Raw genomic sequence first — 22,805 nt, forward strand, 5'->3', positions numbered from 1 at the left:
TTAAATGGGAACATGTTTACAGAAAACAGGGTGGTCTCCCTCTACAGCTTTAATTAATTGAACTGTAAAAAAAGTAATTTTTTAGGGTTTATTTTGTTCAGTAACTGAGATTTAGACTACACAGTTTTGCTCTGAAATATAGAGGCCAAATAGATAGAGAAGCCGGGGGGGGGGGGCTGGTAGCTGTGGTTGCCTCTTTAATGGAAGAGCCATTGGAGACGGGGCTGCTGATGGAAAAGCCGAGACATGTAATTAGCAAGCTACTTATTCATTTCTACTTTCCTGGCCGAGCTCCCTACCCCTCCCTCTCAGACTCTCAGCTCTGTTTGTGGAAGCCAAGGTGAAGAGCGAGCATGTTCAAACTAGAGCGGTGTTCCAGATTGCAAGCCCTGTGAACACAATTCAGCAAATCCTCCATGCTTCAGAATATTAAACCGATGGAATGCACGTGTTTCTTTTTTACGTATTCAAATCCTTGTGCCAGTGGTTGAAAAGGACATATAGAGAGGGATAATCACAGGGCGTTGATGACCTTTGAAGCCAAACACTGTGTTGACATGTTTTTAACCAATTATGACTCAATCACAGTTTGGGCTGAAGGTCCTTCACAGAGGGAAGATTTATGTTTGGCCATGACACCGGGGGTTTGAGAGCAGGAAGGAGCAGCTGCTGCACACAGCCCTCAGCAGCTGTAACTCATCTGGAGCAGGAATCAGGCTGCATTCAAGTTAGTTATTGCAACAAAGAGTCTCTTCACAACAAGAACGGAAACAATTAGCATGATTTCATAAACTTACCATGCAGTGGGCTCTATCCCTCTGAAAATGAGACCGAGTTGTGTCCATTAGTTTGGGGGCTGCACTTGGAACAACTCGTACTTTTTATTTTTCCTAAAGGAAATGAGAGTTCCAGCTTTATGTGACTCATTCTTTCCATAAGGTCATTTTCTAACCCCCCCCACTTGTGGCTGCAAACGATTCTCCCCAAACGCTGTGTGTTATGAGTATTTCCATATTAGCCAAGGGAAATCTATAAAGTGTCTACTTTTTTCTGTCTACGTTTGCCAAGTACAGCACATATGTGGCAATGCAAGAGAGCGCTTTTCAGGTTATTGTACCTCCGTGCCGACGTTAGCCGGAGAGATTCTGGCTTTGAATAGTCAATCAGTTCATCTAATTGTTGCAAACTCTACATCTCAGTAAAACCTAGAGAAAATGTCAACAGGTTTGACACTTGACTCAAGCATGAACTTTTTAGAATTTGGTGGTCAGAGGTCAAGGTCACTGTGACCTCACTTCTAATAATAATAATAATAATAATGCATTACATTTTTTATTAGAGCGCTTTTACAGGTGCTCAAAGCGCTTTACAAGTACACATTACACATATTAGACATGTAAGAGTCATTACTGCGGACATTACCCACAGGAGCAAATGTGGGTAAAGTGTCTTGCCCAAGGACACAACGGCCTGACGCAGTGGCGGCCGAGGCGGGATTTGAACTGGAGTTCACCAACGCCCCTTGATCTGATGACCAACGCTCTTACCACTGCGCCAAAACCACCACTTCTGTACCCTGCTAGTGAATGCAATATCTCAGGAACACCAGAAGGAAATTTCTCCCAACACAGGTCAAAGGTCAGGGTCATTGTGACTTGACAAAACATGCTATCATTTACACTCTTATTAAGAGAATATTGCACACATGTTGTACTTATTAACACCACTATTTTACTTAAACGTTATATGATTTTGACATTTTCCTTAATTTTTTTAATTTTTTTTATAATTTTTATTTTGTCCCTGTAGTATTTCACATTCACTTCTGCAGTTTATATAACATTTTAATTTAATTTTAGAATGGAGCAACCCATTGAATGATTTAAAAATTGAATAAAGACATTCTTTGTAATGGCGTTTCACTGGTTGTTGGAGTCATACAGTTGTAATTGTATTTTCTTCTTCTCTTTGATGTGTGCCGTCACTTATTTCAGAGTTCTTTGATATCTGTCTGCTGTGTGGTGAATAGCGGGCACATAGCAGACACATGAGTCATGTCGCAGAGCTCCAGACTCCATGTTTTAAACCGGAGGAGGAAACTGTCTGCCCGCTTAGCTGACTCGTGGAAAATCCAGATCAAGCAGTCGCCTTCTGAGGGCCGCATGCCTTTTCGCCGCTGTCACGGTTAAAATGTTTTGTTTTTTTACGCCGTCTGTGGAAAAGTATGGAACCGGCAATGAATTAGCTGAGAGGGGGGGGGGGGGGGGGGGGGGGGGGGGGAGTGAACGTCCCTCTCCTCCTCCTCAAGGCTTGTAGTGGGGGTTTTAAGACCGCTCTAAAAAACCACACTTCTCTTCCAATACATTTCAAACTGTCCCAACATGCAGAGTTTCAAATGTTTCAAACCCAACAGGAAACATGTCTCTCCAGCTCTGCGGCCAGACATCGCTGCTGTGACGCTGTCTCAGACATGAAGGGAACCTTACCTTAATGATAGTATAACAACATATAATGCAGCGTGTAAGGCTATATACACAATATAAGGACATGTTAACAAGTATTCAAATCCTGTCATAAGCACTCAAGCATTTCAAAAAAGATACACACTTTTCTGAGATGCATGAGTAATTCATCTTCATCTTCTGGATTTTAATTTGTGTTTACATTCTTTTACTTCTTTGTCATAATTCTAGCCTTAAAACATCCGTACATTGTGTTGTGAATGAGACATAAGAAATTAAATGAATATATAAAACTGGTAGGGATAAAAAGCTCAACAAGAAACTCCACATGCACAGAATGAAGATCTTGGTTTGATAATGTTTTGCACATGAGATATGACCCAAATCACAGCCACCCATACTGGTGGGATTGAATTGACTTCCTGCTGTATTGAACAATGTCCAAGCATAGTGTTTCCTGTAATTGGAGGTATTTCAGAGGATCTCTTGTCAGGACAAGTTTAAAAAACATCCCCAAATCATGTACATGACAACCGTGTGTGTGTGATATGGATGTGTGTTTATGTCCGAGTTTGCTCACTTGAGTGTGTGAGTTGAGCTTTGTTGTATATCTGTATTAGTCTCTTCCTGTACTTTATCTGTCCTATGCAGTGTGTGTACATTCCTTTGCTTGTCTAACTCAAATATAAATATGGGATTACGCCGTGTTAAAACATGTTGTCTCGTGGCATACAGCCTCAGTATAAGCACACCTGCATTAGTACCTACTGCTCTTTGACTTTTTTCTTTAAGTTTTTTGGAACCATCCAGAAAGCACATTGAGGCTGAGTGAAGTTGAAATGTAGATGTTTTGACATAAAACCACAATAACAGAAACCTCTATGAGCAGTCAGGGCTCCTCTGCAGCGTCCTCTCCCTGCAGCAGGTTCACCTGGCTCACCTGCACAGTGAGGCTCAGAGCTGCCCCCTGCTGGTCAACTCAGGAACAGCTGGAGTCACATTACAAAGGGTTAAAGCCATGATCAGTTCGACACATCCCTCTACATCCACAGTTCTTATTTATCTTTTGTTTATTCAGCTGTGGATGATTTGCTGCAAGTGTAAGGTAACACACGTTCAGATATTTGCACATATTAGAAAGATTGAAAACTTGACTTTATATTTGGATAACTCTTCTGGTTCTGCAGGGTTTTTTCTTTTCTTTTGAACATGAGCTAAGTTTTTAACACCCTGTCTCTCGAGGAAATTACCTCACTCTTTCTCTTTGTCTGGCAGCCTCAGTTCATATCACACTGTAACATGTTTTATTTCTCTCCAGCATGATTTGTTTTGTTTCCTGTTGGTAAGATCAGCTGCTGGACACTCACACCTGCGATTGTGGCTTTTTTGGCATCAACAGGATAGTAACTACTCTTAGAGGCAGCTGGTTCAAGGACGAATAAAGGCGCTTTCACACCGCAGTACTTTTCCCACAAAGGTTCATCAGAACTTAGTTCATGAGAACTCTTTAGTAATACATTCCTGGAGAAGCTGCTGGACTCCCAGCAGCTTCTACTGAAGCCTTCCGAGTAAATCTCCAGAATGCCGTTTTCAAAAAGAGTTCTCAAAATAAAATGTGTATTTTTCCTTTAGTATACAAAGGCTTAGAGAATCCCAGTCCACCTGATTAACCAACTGTTCTCCCCCCTTGATGCAGGAGATGATTTGAGCTGCAACGCGGACGGCCAGGTGTACAGCAACAGGGACATCTGGAAGCCAGAGCCATGCCGGATGTGTGTGTGTGACAATGGCCAGGTCCTCTGCGACGAGATCCAGTGTGATGAGCTGAGTAACTGCGACAAGGTGGTGATCCCCGATGGAGAGTGCTGCCCCGTGTGTCAGAGCGGAGACTCCACCGACGCGGGTCAGGGCAGCTTCGGAGGTGGTGGTGGGGGTGAGGGAGAATACATACACATGTATTTGATGAGATGAAAAAACTACTTTTGATACCTGATAATGTATTCAGAGTAAACAATCACACACACATGATCAACACAGATTAGAAACAACATCTGTTGAGCTTCAATGAAGGACTCGGTTTCAAACTATTAAGCACATTTGCACAGGATGCTTTTCTTTAAGAATGAGATAAGGGTGATTGTGTTGCCTTTATTTACTTTGACAGACTTGCACAATGATGAGATATGAATGTACTTAAAGCTGATTCACTGTCTGCATTTCATTTTCCACTTGATGATTCATTGTTGGTTTCCGTACCTTTTCCTGACATGCAGTCCAATTAATCATGTGATCTATTTGTATGTTTCCTCTCTGTAGGTGAAGAAAGAGTCTATAAGGTAGGCCACAGTGTCCTCATTTAGACTAACACTCGTTATATATGTGTTCCATCACAGAGTTTAACATATTTGGTCTATTCTGTTCATCCAGGGTCAGAAGGGAGAACCCGGGGAAGTCCCACTGGTGAGTTTTGCCAAATATGAACCTCTTTTAAAAAGGATAACTATTTAGTTAAAACAGACTTAATGCAGATTGTAACTTTGATGATTGTCCTGCAGGTGACTGGTATCAGAGGCCGCCCTGGACCTATGGTGAGCCTCTTATTTGTTATCATTTAATATAGAATAATGTCTTCTTCATTCAACTACCTGAACTGACACTAGATGGCATTAGAGGAACCTCCTGCATCACCTCACCTTCTACACAGCATTCATCTGAGGCACTGTGTTAAGCCTTCCGGTGACAGGTGTCGTTGTGATGTCATCACTGCCAGACACTCATTGGTTCTTTCTGTTTGTCATGACTCCAGGGGGGTCCGGGCTCAGCAGGAGACAGAGGAGCTCGTGGACACAAAGGAAGGCCTGTAAGTCTCCATGCACAAAAACACAATGTTAACATCACAATAAAGTTAAAGTAGTGTGATCAAATGGGTTTTAGTTAACCCTTACACTTCTCTTAATATGATCAGAAACAACATCATGATGATATTTATTATGAGGTTTTCAAAGGATATATGGCAGAACACAAAATGATCAATCCTAGCAGTATTGAATGGGTTACAGTTTGCACAGTCCATATGTATGTGTGTGTTCCTGCATATCTGCAGCAATACTACGAGTGTCTCAGACTTGTAGATCAAAAAGATATGATAATATAACGCTTTTTCCAATCCTGCAGAAAATGATGGTGCCAGACATTTCTCAAAAGCACAGTAACCTAAAATAACTCAAAATGAAATCAAAAGTGCATAACAACAAGGACTAACGCCACTGCATAATAGAACAGCAGTGAGAGCAACTATGCAATAGCATAGGAAATAAAACTATCAAACATATAAAGTGTATACGAAGTAATGCTGACACCAACGCCTTATATAATACCAATCAGTAAGGCAAATCTATACAAATAAAAATAAATGCATTAAATAAAATAAAACAAATATGTATAAAGTAGTGGCTAGTGGCTAATGGAAAAATGGATTTTGTAGAATATGTTAACTCAAATTAAACAGATGGTTCATTATTTATTTAGACTTACAAGTTTTTATTGTTTCTTTAAATTGTGTTTTTTATGTTTTTGAGTATATCTTGATGTCTACAGAATTCATTGGATGCTATCTCTGCCCTTGAATATAGCATTGTCATCATAAAGTGTTAAATATAATGCAGTTTATACAGTATATTCTTTTTTTGGTTCAAGGGCAAGAGACGAACAGTCAGATTAAAGCCTAAAGTGCCAGGCTGATGTATAATGTGCTTTGCTCAGCCGTGCTGTAGCAGGGTGATGAACGAGGCACAGGGCAGTCAGAGGCAGCGTTGGGAGGAGATGTATTAACCAGCGGTCCCTACTGTACACGCTACACTGCTATACACACATCAAGCTGCAATGACTGGTCCAAGCAGGACATAGCAAAGTATCTCAGCTACACTCACTCAACTTGATTTCAATATTTCACAGGAAATACATAGCACTCAAACTGAAAACACAAGTACAAATACATATTTTCACAGCCAATAAATCCATGTTCGACTGAATAGTTATTCAATGTTTTTTTTCATTCATTGACTCAGTGCTATTTGTTCTCTCTCTTCCCTATAGGGACTGCGGGGCCCCTCGGGTTATGATGGAGAGCCAGGTATACCAGGTATGCCCGGTGAGGTCGGACCCCCAGGACCCCCAGCCCACCCAGGAGTGAGTCACACTCTCACAAGCCGCAAACACACGTATGCACACGTGTATTTACAGGCTAACAAAAGACAAGGGGGTGAAACACACACTCTGTTGCTGTATAGCCATCCTTATATAAAGCATAACCAGCTGAATCCTATACAAGTCTTCTGTTGGGCTTTTTAGGGTGTAGACAAAGAGCAGCAACACACGTGACCACATTCATGCACAATCAGCTTCTACCTGTACGTTATATGTTTGGTTGTGTATCATTTGTATCCAGATTAAATTGAGTTATGTTAAACCAGAGTGTGCCGCCCCCCCCCCCCCCGCAGGGCCTGGGATCTCAGATGGCCGGAGGCGTTGATGGGAAGAACGGACCTCAGGCCATGTTGAGCGGCTCAAGGGTAAGAGGATGTTAGCTAGATATGAACTCATCTAGTAACTAAGTGCTAAACAATTAGCAAACCACTGTCTGGAAAGGGTTTGATTTTCTAAACTGCCAAGCTTCAGATTGTTTCTCCCACATTTCTCAGTCTTTTACCAAATAATAATAATCTGAAATGTAATATTTCACTTGAAGTAAGTTTACTTAGATCTTTCCCGATGTCCAATAGTACAACTTGATGCATCTTTAGTTAACTCCTCCCTGTGTCATGAACACGTTCACCAAGTGGAATGAAACAGCTGACCCAGTCTGTATATAACTCAGGTCCTTATTACACGTTTGTTGTGAGCCAGTGAAATATTGATGACAGGATTATTGTTCAGACTGGAGTACCCGCCTTTTAATCACACACTGATGTTGATCTTCCAGAAATGGCTTCCTGCAATAAAACCACTGGGATTTTGAGTTTCTCACACTTTTTAAACAAATCATGTATCTTTGTCCTTATGCTGTTGCTCTACTCCCAAAGGGCACATGTTATAATGTTTTTACGTGTGTTAGGTGTGATTCTGTCCATCATTTCATTTTGCATCATGTGTGTTTTAGGGAGAGGCTGGAACAAGGGGCCCCGCAGGGCAAAACGGAAACTCTGTAAGTCCACAACATCTCAACACTTGTCTTTATGTGCAGTTAACACAGACAGTACTTGAAGGCATATTATTATATTTTAAATGTGTCACTCTTATCACTCTTCTAAGGGTCAATCTGGACCCCAAGGACCTCCTGGAGAAGTTGGGGAACCAGGGCACATGGTATGACATCATTCTTTTTGAACGATTGATGTATGTAGCCCACTTGCCTTAACTAGCTGAGTTGAACACATTTTCATTTGACTGGGATGGATTTCAGAGGGATGAGTTTTCGCTGTATGTTCACAATGTGTGACCTTTACAGGGTACGTCTGGGCAGAGGGGACCTGAGGGCCCTCCAGGGAAAGCAGGTGAAGATGTAAGTCACATGGTGTCTCATTTACTAAATCTTCACTTTCACAATGGTACAATAACCCAGCCTTCACTGTATTGTTCCAGTTACTAAGATTCTGTGAATTCATCTACAGTTAGTATGTGTTAAGATCATTGTGAATCCATCAATGACTTCTTAATGTCAAGCAGAAGATGCTGAAGATACAAGGAGACGCATAGTATACAAATAACATTTATAAACTGTAAAATGTGTTACAAATGCGTTTTGATACATTTCATAGAATTCTTTGTTTTTCTTTCACGGTCAGGTGGACTAAATAAGAAGTATATGTCAGTGACACCCTAAATAACCCTAGAGCAGGGCCGTTACAGGCTCCTTGTTCTAGCACAAACCTCAAGGGAAGAAATCTGAGGCAACAATTTCATTGTTAGCACGAAATGTTTCACAGCCAAACAGTTTGTAACATGTTGATGCCACGTCCTCCTCACACAGGGAGAAGCAGGAAAAGGAGGAAACAGCGGAGAAAATGGATTCCCTGGATCAGCAGTAAGCCCCTAGACCTCCACAGCATACCAACGTTTCTTCACTGCACGCATTACATCTGTATTTATTCAAATCACATATATTTATTACCACTGTAATAGATATAACTGATGAACATGTTGCATGTCTCATGTTTCAGGGATCCAGAGGATTCCCAGGTACTCCAGGGCCTCCCGGTCTGAAGGGTCACAAGGTGAGAGGACCTTCTCTCAAACATGCATTTCAATGCTGCTCGTCATGCTACTGGCTAAGGAATGATATTTCATGCATGTGGTTACTGATTGTCTTCTCTTTTTGACATCAGGGCCATGCTGGAATACTCGGACAGAAAGGAGAAACTGGAACTCTTGGATCCAAGGTATAAATGAATAAAGTGACATTATTTCCAGTCTGTCTGTTGGTGTGTTCAATGTGTTGGAAAGCTGATTACTGTAGCTGCTAAAGTTACATGGATACCTGCTAAACACCTTGCCTGAAGTGTGCTCTCTTGTTACTTAACAAGTTCTTCTTTTGTGGTTTTACAGGGTTCTACAGGGCCTCCTGGTCAAATTGGAGGACCTGGACCCATGGTAGGTCATATTCTTATGTTATATTATCTTGAATGCGGCCCGTCTAAATCCTCTATTCTGTAAATTACCCTTTGAACCATCTAACTTGAACCTAAAGCTCAGCTAGAGGACAGCTGACAGGGTTATATTGTTGTTTGAAAATGTTATTGTATTTATGTCTCTGTACCTTCCAATCATGAATGTATCGTGTAGACATGCTGCATTTGCGCTTATATGTTTGAACCTCTGACTTGAATAAAGCACTTTGTTCATCATGTTTATGAAAGTTCTGAGAAACCTTCAAAGTGATTCAAATAAAGCTTCTTGATGATTATTATTCATATGAGCTGTAATTCCCTGTGTGTGACAGGGTCCTGCCGGCATGCCTGGTGAGAGAGGACGCTCCGGACCCGGCGGTGTCGCTGTAAGGATGAAATCACTTCTGCATCAGAATCATCTGTCACCATCAGCGCTACAATACAAAGTGTTTAACTGTCATATTATATTGATACCATGTTGTGTTTTAGGGTAAACGTGGATCACTTGGTAACCTGGGAAAGCCTGGTCCAATGGTAAGACATTTCATCATCATGGATGTACTGTACACCTCAGAGACCATCTTATATAGTTAGCTCAGATACTTGAGTAGTGAGGGATGGGACCACCTCATTACCTGCTTAAACTCTGCATATTCTATTTCTTCCGTTTCTACAATTGCAACCTTTTTTTCTGAAGTCATTGTTGTTATTTGACAGGGTCCGCTGGGTCTCAGTGGGTCATCTGGATATCCAGGATCTCCAGGAATGAAGGTAAGAACAGAAACACATGTCAATTAGCTGTTTAGTGACTTTCAATTCTAATTAAAGGTTTAGTTTATTACTTTCATTTTCAAAAACGGAGTCCTCTCCTACCAGCCTCGGGATTACAGTAGCAGTACGACTCAAAAACACACAAAGATTGATAAATACATAATAAAATCCAAAACACAATGTACGTTTTTTTACACATTTGTATTATTTCTTTCTTAGTGCTATTCCACAAAGTGATTACTTAGTGTAATACGTCATTTTTACATGAATTGTGCTGTTTTCCAAGTTCCAAATGTTTGAGAGCATATGGTTTCATTAATAACATATTGGCTGTTTTATAATAATCCAGTCTTTACACTTCTTATTGATATTTTCTGTAGCATTACAAATATATTTTTTTGATTGTTTTATGTGTATTTCCTCAAACTTCCAAATGTTCAGTATGGAACTATAAAAGGAAATGAAAAAATCAGTCATTCCCCTAAAATCAGATGCAACTTTATTTATCCCATAGGGATCTCTGCATTTGAACATAGTGATAGGAGCAGTGGGCTGCCATTATGTGCAGCACCCAGGGGAAAGCGTAGAGAACGGTGCCTTGCTCAGGGACACCTCGGTAGCACTTGGTCTTTCCGGGACTTGAACCGGTGACCTTCCAGTTCCCAGCCCAAGTCCCTATGGATTTTGCCAGCTCCGCCCTAAATTGGTCTTTTTCACTTTACGCTTTCGTTTGATATTATTCATTCCCATCATCTGCTTGTAATTAAAATGCTATTCTACCAGTGTCACATTTCTGCATATTAACTGCACTTTGCTGTTCCACAGGGACAAGCTGGCCCCACAGGGGTCCGGGGGCCAGAGGGCCCACAAGGACAGAGAGGAGAGACCGGTCATCTGGGCAGAGCTGGACCAGCCGGCCTCAGGGTAATGTCTTACCTTAATTACACATTTCCTCATAATAAAGTTATTAATGAAGCTGTTTTTTTTTTTACAAATTCAATTAAACAGAATTTATTTAAAAACAATTAAAAAAATCCAATTACAGTCATGACACATAATGGTCCCCAGATATTAGGTTGATTTAAATCTGATGGAAACATTGTCATAGTTGAATATTTATAACAAATGTTAACATGTCAACATGCTGCTGCTTGGATGATCTAATGTGAGACATGTTGTGTTCACAGGGACCCCTGGGTACAGATGGAGGCACCGGTAGCAAAGGACCAGTGGTACGTACAGAGCTCTTTATTTTTAACGGCTTATTCACTATTTATGAGATGAATGTACTCATACACAGCTTCCTGTTTACAGGGTAATCTGGGTCCACAAGGTGCAGGAGGCCATGCTGGACCCCATGGCCCCCCAGGACCTCAGGGGAGCACCGGGCAGCCTGGTATCAAGGGACAACTGGTAAACTGCCTTTAAGTTTGGAAGATCCTAGCCTTATGTATTGCTGCACATTCTGAACAAAACTGTGACGATCGCTGCAGAAAACTCACATTTGTGTTACAGGGAGACGTTGGCATAGGAGGATTTAAAGGAGAGTTTGGACCCAAAGGAGAACCAGTAAGCAATCTACATCTAATAATATCTTTACATGCTGCTTTATTGAGTCAGTCCAATATGCATTGATGACTCAATACAAGCAAACTGTAATAGTGTTTTTTCATCATTTACCATTTTGTGTTTTGTGTGTCAACTCTTTAGGGTCCTTCAGGCTCCCAGGGACCGCTCGGACCTCTGGGTGAGGAGGGAAAGCGAGGACAACGTGGAGACTCCGGCTCTCTGGGCCCCTTAGGTCCCGTCGGAGAGAGAGTGAGTCAGCACACTCCTCCATCAGAGCTGCACTTCGAAACAGGCAGATCTCAGTAAATGGGAGAAAGAAAAGCAATCATTTGAACTAGGAGGACAATTAATTCATTTTAAAATTAATTATAATTAGGTCTGTGGTTTCTTGCCACCGATTGAAAGTCAGGTCAACTTGACAATGACCTTACACAAAGTAAATGCAGAGAAGAAGTTGGACGAGCAGTGGTGTTCTATGCTTTTTTCACTGGTGCTGATTTGTTTACAACCTGTAGGCTGTAGTTATTATGATGAGACCAAAAGTCGGGTGATATAGTATAAAGTGTGAAAACTCCACATAGGGAGGAAGTCGGGGGCATTGATGTGTCAAAAAAACACTGTTTCACCCAGGAGACCAGTGTTCATGTCCCGGTGAATCCAGAAGACAAAGTTGACTTTGAGCTCATTGTTTGAACTCAAACCAGCATATTTTCCTGAACCTAACTAAATGGTTTTGCTTAAATGTTCAACTTTAACAACAGAACTTGGAACATTTTGTTACACAAACGCTGTATTTGGAGTAAACCTGAAATATTGTTTTTCAGGGAACTCCTGGTAACAGAGGATTCCCGGGTGCTGATGGTCTGCCAGGACCTAAGGTACTGTCCTATACCGTTTACTATAATGATTCAAACTGATGAAGCAAGATGGTGCTACTGGTGTTTGGTTTGACACTCAATCAAGGACTTCATCATCTTTTGTTTTCCTCAAGGGTGCTCTAGGAGATCGTGGAATACCTGGCCCCCCAGGGCCAAAAGCTGCAGTAGGAGACCCAGGGCGTCCAGGAGAGCCTGGTCTGACCGGTGCAAGGGTAACACTGACAGCTTGGCATTACATTTGATCTACTGCACTTATTGTTTTACTGTTTGTCTGTCGAACATACTTCCGTTGCTCATAGTTTGACTTTCTCTTCATGAAAGGGTCTCACTGGAACCCCCGGAGTCCAGGGAGCAGAGGGCAAGCCAGGTCCACTGGTAGGTTGCAGCACTCAAACACAGTCACGATTTCACATTGGCTTTTGATAAACCATATTACATAATTGAGTTAAATGTGTTTTTCCTTCATTAAGGGAGCCCCAGGTGAAGATGGTCGTCCAGGCCCCTCAGGGTCCATCGGAAACAGAGGTCCCGCAGGAATCATGGGAGGACCGGGCCCCAAGGGCTTCAATGTAAGGCTGCATAGTCACTCAGAACATTGCATTACAATGCAGCCGGTCAGTCTCTATCTCCTGCTCTGTTTCTAATACATAATGTTCTTTCCACCTAAAGGGGGACCCAGGAAAGACCGGAGAACTAGGGTCTGCAGGAGTGTCAGGTCAAAGAGTGAGTACTGCTTACCAATCAAAAATGCTGTTGTACACTTTGTTTTGCTATCAGCATGGAATGGGAAGTCATAAGTAGTTGTAATCAGTAGAGAGGCTGGGTATCATTAAAACAATTCCTATACCAGTTTCAATACCAGTACCCTTAAAGGGATACTGATACCAGTACTTCATTTGACATCATGGAGGCAGTTAGCTGTGACAAATGCCACTACCACTGCTGATCTTAAACCACAAATACATGTTTAAAGGATTATATGTAATCAGTATTTATTCCTTACTGGACCTCAACACACAGCACTGTTTCACATCGACAGTAGCTGCGGTTGTAGGGAGCCATTCACACAACACAAACATTCTAAGAACGCTTAGGGCTGTGAGCAAAACCCTGAATATAATAAGGTCATTTAGATCTTGGTGCAAAGGGATAATAATAATAATAATAATAATAATGATAATAATGATAACTTCGATTTATATAGCACCTTTCAGGGGACCCAAGGTCGCTTTACAGAAAAAGTAAACAGGAATAAACAAAGAACAAAGATTAGATTGCAGGTATCATTTGACTCTAATAGTTTGAATACCACTTGTTCCTGGTCTATGTCTTAAAGGTTAAGTGCAATGGGCAGTTTGTTCATTCTCTCTTTCTCTAAAGGGTCCTCCTGGGAAAGATGGAGAAGTTGGCCCTGCTGGCCCCTCCGGCCCAGCTGTAAGTCGGATTTCTGTATTTTTCATCAATTTAATGTTTTCTTTACTGCTATTACAAATGACTGATGATTCATTGTGTGCTTTCAAAGGGAGTCGCGGGAGAAAGAGGAGAGCAGGGACCTCCAGGTGTAAATGGGTTCCAGGTAAGTCATACATTTTGGTTTGAAGATTAACATTCCAAAAATGTTGTTTAACGCCTTTGGAACAGTATAAATGATAAACAATGGTTAGAGCTCAGTCTGTGCTGGAGGACTCTGGTCATTTCTTTATTTGTTGTGTTTGTAGGGGTTGCCTGGAAATCAAGGCCCACCTGGAGAATCTGGAAAGCCAGGTGACCTGGTGAGTGTGACTCAAGCTATAAATGCTGCTTCGGGAGAAATGAACTGAAGCTCATTTCTTTATTCTTTATGTGCAACATTGAATGGTTTCTAAGGAGCTTGATAGTGTTTGACTCAACTTTACCATTATTCCTTTTTTCAGGGTATTCCTGGAGAGCTTGGTGCTGTCGGACAAATTGGACCAAGGGTAGGTGAACTCCACAATACTAAATGATTCAGGCAGTCGGTGAAGTAGGATCCCTGAGACTGAGGATGATGCTTTTTCTTCCTCAGGGAGAGCGAGGTATACCCGGAGAGAGAGGAGAGATGGGGTCTACAGGCCTGCAGGGACCTAAAGGCATCCCTGGTGCACCTGGTCCTGATGGTCCAAAGGTAGAGTGCAGACGCATCCCCTGAAAGAACTGACAGTATTATAGTTCTTTGATAATTGTGCTTATCAAAAGTCTGGATTGTATGAAAAGCAATGAGTAAAAGTTATAGGGGAAAATACACTGTTTGTTCATCCTACATCTTGGCAGAAAACTTGTATTCACTGTGTTGACTGTTGTACTATTATACTAGAGCATAATAACCTCTGCTGAAAATGAAGAATAAACAATATAAAAGTTTATAATGGAAAAAAGTAAATGTCAGTGGGCAGTGTGTTTTTGCTGAACCATGTAATGGATCCTTGTTTAATTCTGTGTGTGTTTGTCCCTGAAGGGTGGTCCTGGTCCTGCCGGGGCCCTTGGTGACGCGGGACCTCCAGGTCTGCAGGGGATGCCAGGAGAGAGAGGCATCTCTGGCTCCCCCGGGCCCAAAGGGGACAGAGTAAGTTCATCGATATCTCCGTCATTATGATCATTTATGTTATAAAGTACACATCATTTTATCTCGACTGCAAAATGTGTTTAAGTTGTATGTGTTATTAAGTCACAATCAACAGATCTGACTTTTCAGTGTTTTCCGTGTCTGGCTTTAATGAATGCAAATGAGATCTGTTGCCAACAGCAGCAAAAGAAGGAGTCTTACACCTGTTTTCCTGTCTTGTGTGTAGGGAGCCCTCGGTGAGAAAGGATCAGAGGGAACAGCTGGAAATGACGGTGCAAGAGTAAGCCACATATCTCTCACTCACAACCATAACAAGGAACCATACTGATGGTCCACATTAGGACTCGTCACAGCTTGTCCTAAGAAGTGTGCGCTCTGACTTGACTGCCAAGTTAAAGGTAACCCCCTGATCTGCTCTCTGTCCACAGGGAGGTCCAGGTCCTGTCGGCCCGCTAGGACCTGCGGGACCCAGCGGTGAAAAGGTACAGTCTTTCTTTTCTTCCCAGCACACATAATCAAATAATCATTTATATATTAGTTACTCAACCCATGTTCTCTAGACTTCTTTCTGGCATGCCTACAGTACATGATGACAAAGAATAAGATACAAAAGTCTTGATAAATTGAAGCAAATGGGGACCACGTTTAAAAACAGCCGACATCAAAACACTCGTGAAAATCTGTAAACGTTAAGTAGTCCTGTGCTCACTTCTTCCCAAACACATGATTAGGGTTAGCTGAAGTTAGAGTTAGGGTTGGGAGAAACGTGCCCTCTACAAGTGCGTGATTATTAATGCAAAAGCATTTTAAACAGTTGGGTTTTAGGCAAAATGTAAATGATAAATGGACTGTTCTTATATAGCGCTTTATCCAGTCTTTGTGACCACTCAAAGCGCTGACATACTATAAGTAATTCACCCAGTCACATAGAGCAGGGCACCTTGCTCTAGGACCTAACATTCACACACTGTTGGCCATCGGGAGCAACTCAGGGTTAAGTATTTTGCCCAAGGATACATCGACATGTTGACTCCTCGGGTTGGGATCGAACCCACAACCCACAGTTAAAAGACGGCCGCATGTCAATGTACATGTTGAAGAAGTGAGCATATGACTGTTTAAACGAAATGTAGATATCACTGCACAAGTTGTGTGAGAGTGTGTAACACACAACGTGTTTGATAGAGTTTTGCAAAATGTACATCACAATAAGGAACATGGAGGTTTTTATTCACAAACAGTCATTTTGGGAGTGAAGTATTCCTCCTGTTAAACCTGGAGGCCCCCGTCTGGGGGCTGCTGTTTTTTTTTCACGAAACTGTGTCTCAGGGCTTCTTAACATTTAAGAACCTATTAATGTGTCATACCCACTTAACGGGAAGAAACTCAGCTAACTGACGATACGAATATTTACCAAAACAAAACACAAGTCTCACAAGAAGCGTCTAAATGAGCCCTGAGCGAAAAAATGCTAACGCACTTAGCACAGAACTCACGGTAAAATACCCTTATTACTTATCGGATCTGCACAAACAAGATATCGATTAGAAAGCTGAGATTCCACAGATTCCAGAAATATAAGTATCATCACTGAGCGATCAAAGCTCGCGACATGGGAAGCAAACCCAGACATCACACAACGTAGCTTTACGGAGCAAACACGGGACATTGTCTTACCTTTGCTGTTGTTCTGATCAAAAGTTTTGTTCAATGGCATTAAAACGATAAAAACGCTACTGAAGGTTAATCCATAGGTTAATCCAATGTGTCTGTGTCACTTTGAAATGATTACTGATAAACCATCATTCCATTTTTAGGTCAATAACGGAGTTTTCATATATAGCTGCTATGATAGCTATTAGAGTGTATGACAGCTTCCGGTTTTGGGCATTCTGGCTACGCATCACTCATTCACCAATGGGTAATGTTTAGATGGATTTTAGGAACTTCCCCTAGATTATATTGGCTCTAACGATTAAAAAGAGGTGTCAATCATCAAAATCGACCGAGGGGGGCCAGAGATATGAAAAATGCATGAGAGGTTTTTTTTTGCTAAACCTCTCTAAAAAGGTCAAACTTCACTTGTTTTGCATCAATCTTGATACAGGGTACTTATTATATGTTATAGTTTGGATTCCTAAAGCTGTTAGTCTACTAACCCATCATTCAAGGTTAGTTTTCACTATAAGTATTGTTTTTTTTTTGGACAGACACTATAATTTCCTTTTTTTACTATGTTCAATCTGAATCTACTTTAAAATAAAAAATATCTATATTGATTCTGACTTTTCTACATGCAACTCACAGGTTTTTCATTGCTTTGAGAAAAAAGATGATTAATTTACCCCGTTTAGAAATGAAGATAGTCATTTGTTCTGGGAATGTAATTTACAAGCCTGAGGCCTGAAAAACAGGCTCACGGCTCAACAGGTTAAGAGGCTGCTATTCTCATCACAATGATTCAAGGTGATGACAAGTTGTGTTTTAGGAGAGCGTCAGTTCCCAGGATGCCCTCTGTTTTTATTTTCTTGGCTTAAGTACAGGCTTTGGGTTGCTTTGCATCTTCAGGATTTATGTAGCAGCACAGGCTCGATGAGGGGTTGTATAACCTGTTGTCAGTAAACCTTTAATATCTTTACAGGGAGAGCCCGGACCCAAAGGACCACACGGACCTGCAGGTTCCAGAGGAGTGCCAGTGAGTGGACCCCGACCTGTTTATGACGGTGATACAGAATGTGTGTGCATTATTAGAGCACTTTATTAAAGTAACCTCTGTCCTACAACAGGGATCAAGAGGAGACCCCGGCCCCATCGGTGCTGTTGGATTTGCTGGAACTCCTGTAAGTGCTCATTCTCTGTCACATATGTTATACCCTGAATCTTATTAATAGACCTCTTTGATTCTCCAGGAGGTGTAAAAGTGAGGACGGATTCAACTAGTTTTTATGTATTTTTTGTAATATTACGTTACGGTTTACAGGGTCCTGACGGCCAACCTGGAGTGAAGGGAGAGCCTGGAGAGCCAGGCCAGAAGGGAGATGCTGGATCACCAGGACCCCAAGGCTTATCCGGTGCTCACGGTCCTCCTGTGAGTTAAAAGACACTATAAGATAAAGATTCTCCTGAGAAATGTGTTTTAAAAGTCTGTGATATTTGTATACAGGCTGCTATTTAATACTGTGCTCCCAGAGGTCAGCTTTCACTTTTTGCAAACACACTGATAAATAGCTCTTTTAATCAGCGTTGTTCTTTTGTAGGGGCCAACTGGCGTTGCTGGACTGAAAGGAGGCAGAGGAACTCAGGGCGCACCTGTAAGATAATTTCATAATTACACAAATCGTATGAGAAGGTGAAATGACATGGAGAGCAGAGGATTCCTGAGCACAGGCAGGGTGTTGCTCTCACCCTCTGTAATAAGGCCTGTAAAGCAGTATCTGAGCAGTGTGTGTCTTTCCTGCTTCCAGGGCCCCACTGGTTTCCCCGGATCTGCAGGACGAGTCGGCCCCCCAGGCCCCACGGTAAGTTCTGCCCTGAGTTTCTAAGGTCAACAGGAAGAATTATAATTTCAGTTTTTTTAAGTATACTACAAGGGGGATTCTTTTCAGTTTTGGTTTGTCAGTGATTAGCCCTAAACAACTCTGCTGGATGTGGTAGTTAATACCTAATACAAAAAACCGCATGTCTTAAAGCCAGGGCTGCAGCCAAACATTTTGATTCATTTTTTCAGATGTCACACACACTAACCCAGCAGCTGAGCGGCTGTACACACACATCATGTTATTTGAACAAGCTGTCTAGGCATGCCCCTATCTCAGTGCTTCTCAAAGTGTGGTCCACGGACCACTGGTGGTCCGTGAGCGCCCCCTAGTGGTCCGTGAGTATATTGGTAACATTTCACATTTGAAATAAATAAATACATTTAAGTTTTCCGCACTCTCGTGGGAATATCTCCGCAATGGAGCGAGCTTAAGTTTCACTTTGATTGTATGACATAGCCCAGCGCAACACCTTCATCACACATGTTGCCACTTGTTTGTACCATTTTCAGGCGATTTGTAATCTGTTCTAGAAAAAAGGTGTGATTTTGGATATTTGTGGAGTTAGGTGGTCCGCGAGCGTTTTTTGATTGGTTAAGTGGTCCTTGGTATGAAAAAGTTTGAGAAACACTGCTCTATCTCATCAACACTTCCATCTCCTGCCAGGGTCCACTGGGAGAGCCCGGACCCCTGGGAGCTCCTGGTAAAGAGGGTCCTGTTGGTCTCCGTGGAGACAATGGATCTAACGGCAGACAAGGAGAGAAAGGACCAGCCGGACCCCCCGGCAGCTCCGGAGACAAAGGGGACTCTGGAGAGGACGGACCCACGGTAAGAACATGCTCTTCTTGTTGTGCCCATTTTACATGTAGTTAGTTTCATTACATTCTGAATCAGATCAGAAATGATTGATCCCAGGGGAATTGTGTTGCTTCCATTCCAGAATAGGAATATATACTAACATAATGAAATAATAAGCATATTAAATATGTAAGATATAACAAACAATATATAACAACAATAAATAGCAACATTCATTATGTGATGAAATAAAAACATGTAAACAGATATGTATACTAGAACATTTATCAACATTGTAAATAATACTAATAATGCTCAAACATGGAACCTATTATTTAAAGTGATGAAATGCAGGAATAATACCAGAATACTGCAATAATGAGTAGTAATTGCTCATTCTGTTGAATCACAATCTTCCTATTGGAAGAAATCTGTGTCCGTTAAAACTACTGGATTATTTGTAGTAACGATTTTATACATGAACAAACCCATATATTGCTTTTAAGGCGAGACACCCCAGGTGAATAGGGTAATTTTTTTAACTTAAAGGTATCAGCTAGAAATGTCTCCAGTTAATTACTTACAATAAGGCAATTGTCTTTTGTATTACACGTTTTCTGAAATAGCATGTTTAAATATGCAAATTACCCATTATCTCATTAAATATGCACATATTTTAACACATTTCAGGAATCGAAATCTGAACTTTGGATATAGCCAGATTCAAAATTCTTGTGTCATTTTGTAGTCATATTAGTATCTAAGGCTTTTACAGAAGGGATATTGGATATCTCTTTTTATCACTCCATAAATCAGAAAATACTGTCAATAGCCCTAAAATATCCATTTTCGCCATGTTTTTAGGTATACAATGTTGTATAATTCAGGCTATGAATTATATATGAACAAACCCTTCTGTAAAAGCCTTCATAATATTGATAGGAATATAACTGGAATGTTTGGTGAATGTAAGTGCTACTGAAGTTGAAATTTCGAACTCAGAGTAGGAGAAAAAACTCATTTTGAGAAAACGACCTTTAAAGATTGCAGTGAGGCGCTAGCTAAACCCTCCTGTTCTTTGGATGACAGCTTGCGCCTCGACGCACTCCGTGAAGGTATTTCATGTTCAGGGTCATTTTTTTTTATATAACCTTGCTTCGTGCAAGTGACAATTGTTGTCGTCTTCTCTGTGAACGTTTTTTTCGCCGTTCTTTTGGCATTTTGAGATTTCAATTTCTAGCTGAAAGCTAACCAGGAAGTGTTTTAGCACACCACGTGACGCATCTGAACGAATCACGTTGTCATAAATTGACACCAGCCAATGAGATTTCGTTTCTTGTTTTAAGACCCCTTTGTGCTTTCACGATTGGTTGCTGATACAAAGGAAATGACCATATTTGGATCCGATGAGATTGTGCAGGAGAGACACAGCTTTCCAGCGATACCTCTGTTGACATGGTGCACACAGCGGTCGCGGTACTTTATGTTACGTTAGAATGCTACATTTTGGTGAATTTAGGAGAAATCTACAGACGCAAATTGACAAACTATAGTAAAATAAACACTTAAATGTGTATTTTGTACGTTTTCCTTCCAAAAGCCTGAAAGAAAACATGTTATGGAATCAAAATAGCACAAAATCTCAAAATTGACCAGTACTTGAAAAACGATGTTTTTGCCTACCGTGTCTCGCCTTAAGCAACAAAAAAAAGTAAAACTACAAAATGGAATATAAAGAAATAGATGTATTTTGGATCTACTCAATGTTCTGCTTGTGTTTGTCCTTCAGGGTCCAGATGGTCCCCCAGGCCCAGATGGAACAACAGGACAGAGAGGCATTGTGGGTCTTCCTGGTCAGAGGGGGGAGCGCGGGATGCCCGGCCTCCCAGGAACCGGGGTCAGTATCTGAGTCTGAAAATGAAGCATATAGTAAAGCTGCGACTGCTGGTCTCAGCAGGAAGATGAACGTGGATGAATTATTTGAACTAAGCAATATCATCACAAAACTTCCCCTGCCGATTCATCACATTATGAGAATCCCTTTTTGGATTCAAATTGTTCTGAACTTTACATGATTACACCATAGTTTTGTCGATGTAATGACAATAAACCTTTGAATCTTGACATCTTGAAGGTTAAAACTGAATTTTCTTAAGTTTAAGCTAATTTGCATACATTTCTGACCCTTGAAGTCAAGTTAAGTGAGTTACAGTTTGTTAAAAAGGTCTTTTTACTGCTGCATTTTGATTTGTCTGCTTCTTTTTTTAGGGGCCTCCAGGAAAACAGGGCTTGACAGGACCCTCAGGGGACAAAGGCCCCTCAGGACCAGTCGGTGTACCAGGTGCTAACGGACCTCGTGGGGACCCTGGCCCTGATGTGAGTACACATCTAAATATGCTGTGTTTCTCACCAGATATCACACAGGCTGCACGTCTGTAATGTTGACAGCTCTCCTAATGTTTGCCTCTGTGCTCCTCAGGGCCCTGCAGGATCCGACGGGCCCCCAGGCAAAGATGGAAATCTGGGACAAAGAGTAAGAGACAAAGCAAATTAAAGGTGTCCCCTGTGTTGTTTTACACACTGTTAGTGACTGATGATGTTACTCTTACAGGGAGACCGAGGAGACTCTGGTCCAGAGGGTCTGATTGGTTCTCAGGGACTCCCCGGCACCCCAGGCCCTGTGGGGTCTCCGGGTGATGCCGGCAAGAGAGGAGAGGCTGTGAGTGGGCTTTCTTATCGCAGAACCAATGATTTTTAAATGATTAAACTAAGATTTTTCATAACACCAAACCTAAATCAACAGTAAAACGATTATTTCGAGGGTTTTTTCTGATTAAATGGTATACTGTTGGATGGTTCCAAAAAAAGACAAGGCTACACAATATTATAACAAGTTGGGACTATTTCTGTCCAAACGTTTCCTATAAGACAATGGGATGTCAAAAAGTCAGCATTTATTGAAAAAGTACAGAAAATCATGGTTTTATTTAAATACTCTGTTTCATCCATATTTATTGACGTTTGGCCTTTCAAACCAATATCTCAACCAAGTTAACTGCGGTTAAAAAACTCTTTGCTCTCCCACTTGCCACACAAACACTACCAACTTACAGTATGTAAAGAAAGTTGACTTCATAAAGAAAGACTCATCAGACAATTCAGACCTCAGGAGAAGCTTCAAATGTAAACAGAGGACCATGGGGACAGCTCTGTGTGTGAGTCCATCAGCAGGAAGACTTCAATAACACATGATTACACTCTGCAGGAGGATCTGATTGAAGAGTAGCCAGGTTTGGATCAGGTCTGAACACAGAGACAGATCCATGTGTTCGAGTACAGGAAGCAGTCTTTAGACAGAGTTTGGCAGAGGTGTGTGTTGCCTCTGGGATTTCTAATGATGTCACTCATGTTGCAGGGCTCCAGAGGACCCCTCGGCCCCCCTGGCTCCGCGGGGAAGAGAGGATTAGTGGTGAGTCAACATCATGCAGCTACATGGCGCACTAATGCACACTAAAAACATGGAAAGAACTTCACCATTTCCAATC

At 41.5% G+C, this 22,805-nt stretch overlaps 1 protein-coding gene across 1 annotated transcript in view; it reads left to right on the plus strand.

Moving 5' to 3' along the window:
* The window catches only part of col5a2a (collagen, type V, alpha 2a), a 47,303-nt gene that overhangs the window by 18,823 nt on the left and 5,675 nt on the right, over positions 1-22,805 (plus strand). Inside the window, exons 2-47 of the mRNA XM_034221473.1 lie at positions 4,159-4,395; positions 4,779-4,798; positions 4,890-4,922; positions 5,018-5,050; positions 5,269-5,322; positions 6,558-6,650; positions 6,962-7,033; positions 7,621-7,665; positions 7,773-7,826; positions 7,969-8,022; positions 8,491-8,544; positions 8,681-8,734; positions 8,846-8,899; positions 9,066-9,110; positions 9,460-9,513; positions 9,617-9,661; positions 9,845-9,898; positions 10,724-10,822; positions 11,086-11,130; positions 11,213-11,311; positions 11,414-11,467; positions 11,609-11,716; positions 12,292-12,345; positions 12,459-12,557; positions 12,667-12,720; positions 12,816-12,914; positions 13,015-13,068; positions 13,726-13,779; positions 13,868-13,921; positions 14,064-14,117; positions 14,259-14,303; positions 14,390-14,488; positions 14,819-14,926; positions 15,153-15,206; positions 15,355-15,408; positions 17,568-17,621; positions 17,713-17,766; positions 17,907-18,014; positions 18,184-18,237; positions 18,391-18,444; positions 19,129-19,290; positions 21,050-21,157; positions 21,529-21,636; positions 21,740-21,793; positions 21,872-21,979; positions 22,676-22,729. Of these exons, the coding sequence (XP_034077364.1) occupies positions 4,159-4,395; positions 4,779-4,798; positions 4,890-4,922; positions 5,018-5,050; positions 5,269-5,322; positions 6,558-6,650; positions 6,962-7,033; positions 7,621-7,665; positions 7,773-7,826; positions 7,969-8,022; positions 8,491-8,544; positions 8,681-8,734; positions 8,846-8,899; positions 9,066-9,110; positions 9,460-9,513; positions 9,617-9,661; positions 9,845-9,898; positions 10,724-10,822; positions 11,086-11,130; positions 11,213-11,311; positions 11,414-11,467; positions 11,609-11,716; positions 12,292-12,345; positions 12,459-12,557; positions 12,667-12,720; positions 12,816-12,914; positions 13,015-13,068; positions 13,726-13,779; positions 13,868-13,921; positions 14,064-14,117; positions 14,259-14,303; positions 14,390-14,488; positions 14,819-14,926; positions 15,153-15,206; positions 15,355-15,408; positions 17,568-17,621; positions 17,713-17,766; positions 17,907-18,014; positions 18,184-18,237; positions 18,391-18,444; positions 19,129-19,290; positions 21,050-21,157; positions 21,529-21,636; positions 21,740-21,793; positions 21,872-21,979; positions 22,676-22,729 (3,260 nt within the window). The remainder of the gene's footprint in view (positions 1-4,158; positions 4,396-4,778; positions 4,799-4,889; positions 4,923-5,017; positions 5,051-5,268; positions 5,323-6,557; positions 6,651-6,961; positions 7,034-7,620; positions 7,666-7,772; positions 7,827-7,968; positions 8,023-8,490; positions 8,545-8,680; positions 8,735-8,845; positions 8,900-9,065; positions 9,111-9,459; positions 9,514-9,616; positions 9,662-9,844; positions 9,899-10,723; positions 10,823-11,085; positions 11,131-11,212; positions 11,312-11,413; positions 11,468-11,608; positions 11,717-12,291; positions 12,346-12,458; positions 12,558-12,666; positions 12,721-12,815; positions 12,915-13,014; positions 13,069-13,725; positions 13,780-13,867; positions 13,922-14,063; positions 14,118-14,258; positions 14,304-14,389; positions 14,489-14,818; positions 14,927-15,152; positions 15,207-15,354; positions 15,409-17,567; positions 17,622-17,712; positions 17,767-17,906; positions 18,015-18,183; positions 18,238-18,390; positions 18,445-19,128; positions 19,291-21,049; positions 21,158-21,528; positions 21,637-21,739; positions 21,794-21,871; positions 21,980-22,675; positions 22,730-22,805) is intronic.

This window comes from Gymnodraco acuticeps, unplaced genomic scaffold (genome assembly GCF_902827175.1).
Source record: "Gymnodraco acuticeps unplaced genomic scaffold, fGymAcu1.1, whole genome shotgun sequence".
NCBI classification, from domain to species: Eukaryota; Metazoa; Chordata; class Actinopteri; order Perciformes; family Bathydraconidae; genus Gymnodraco; species Gymnodraco acuticeps.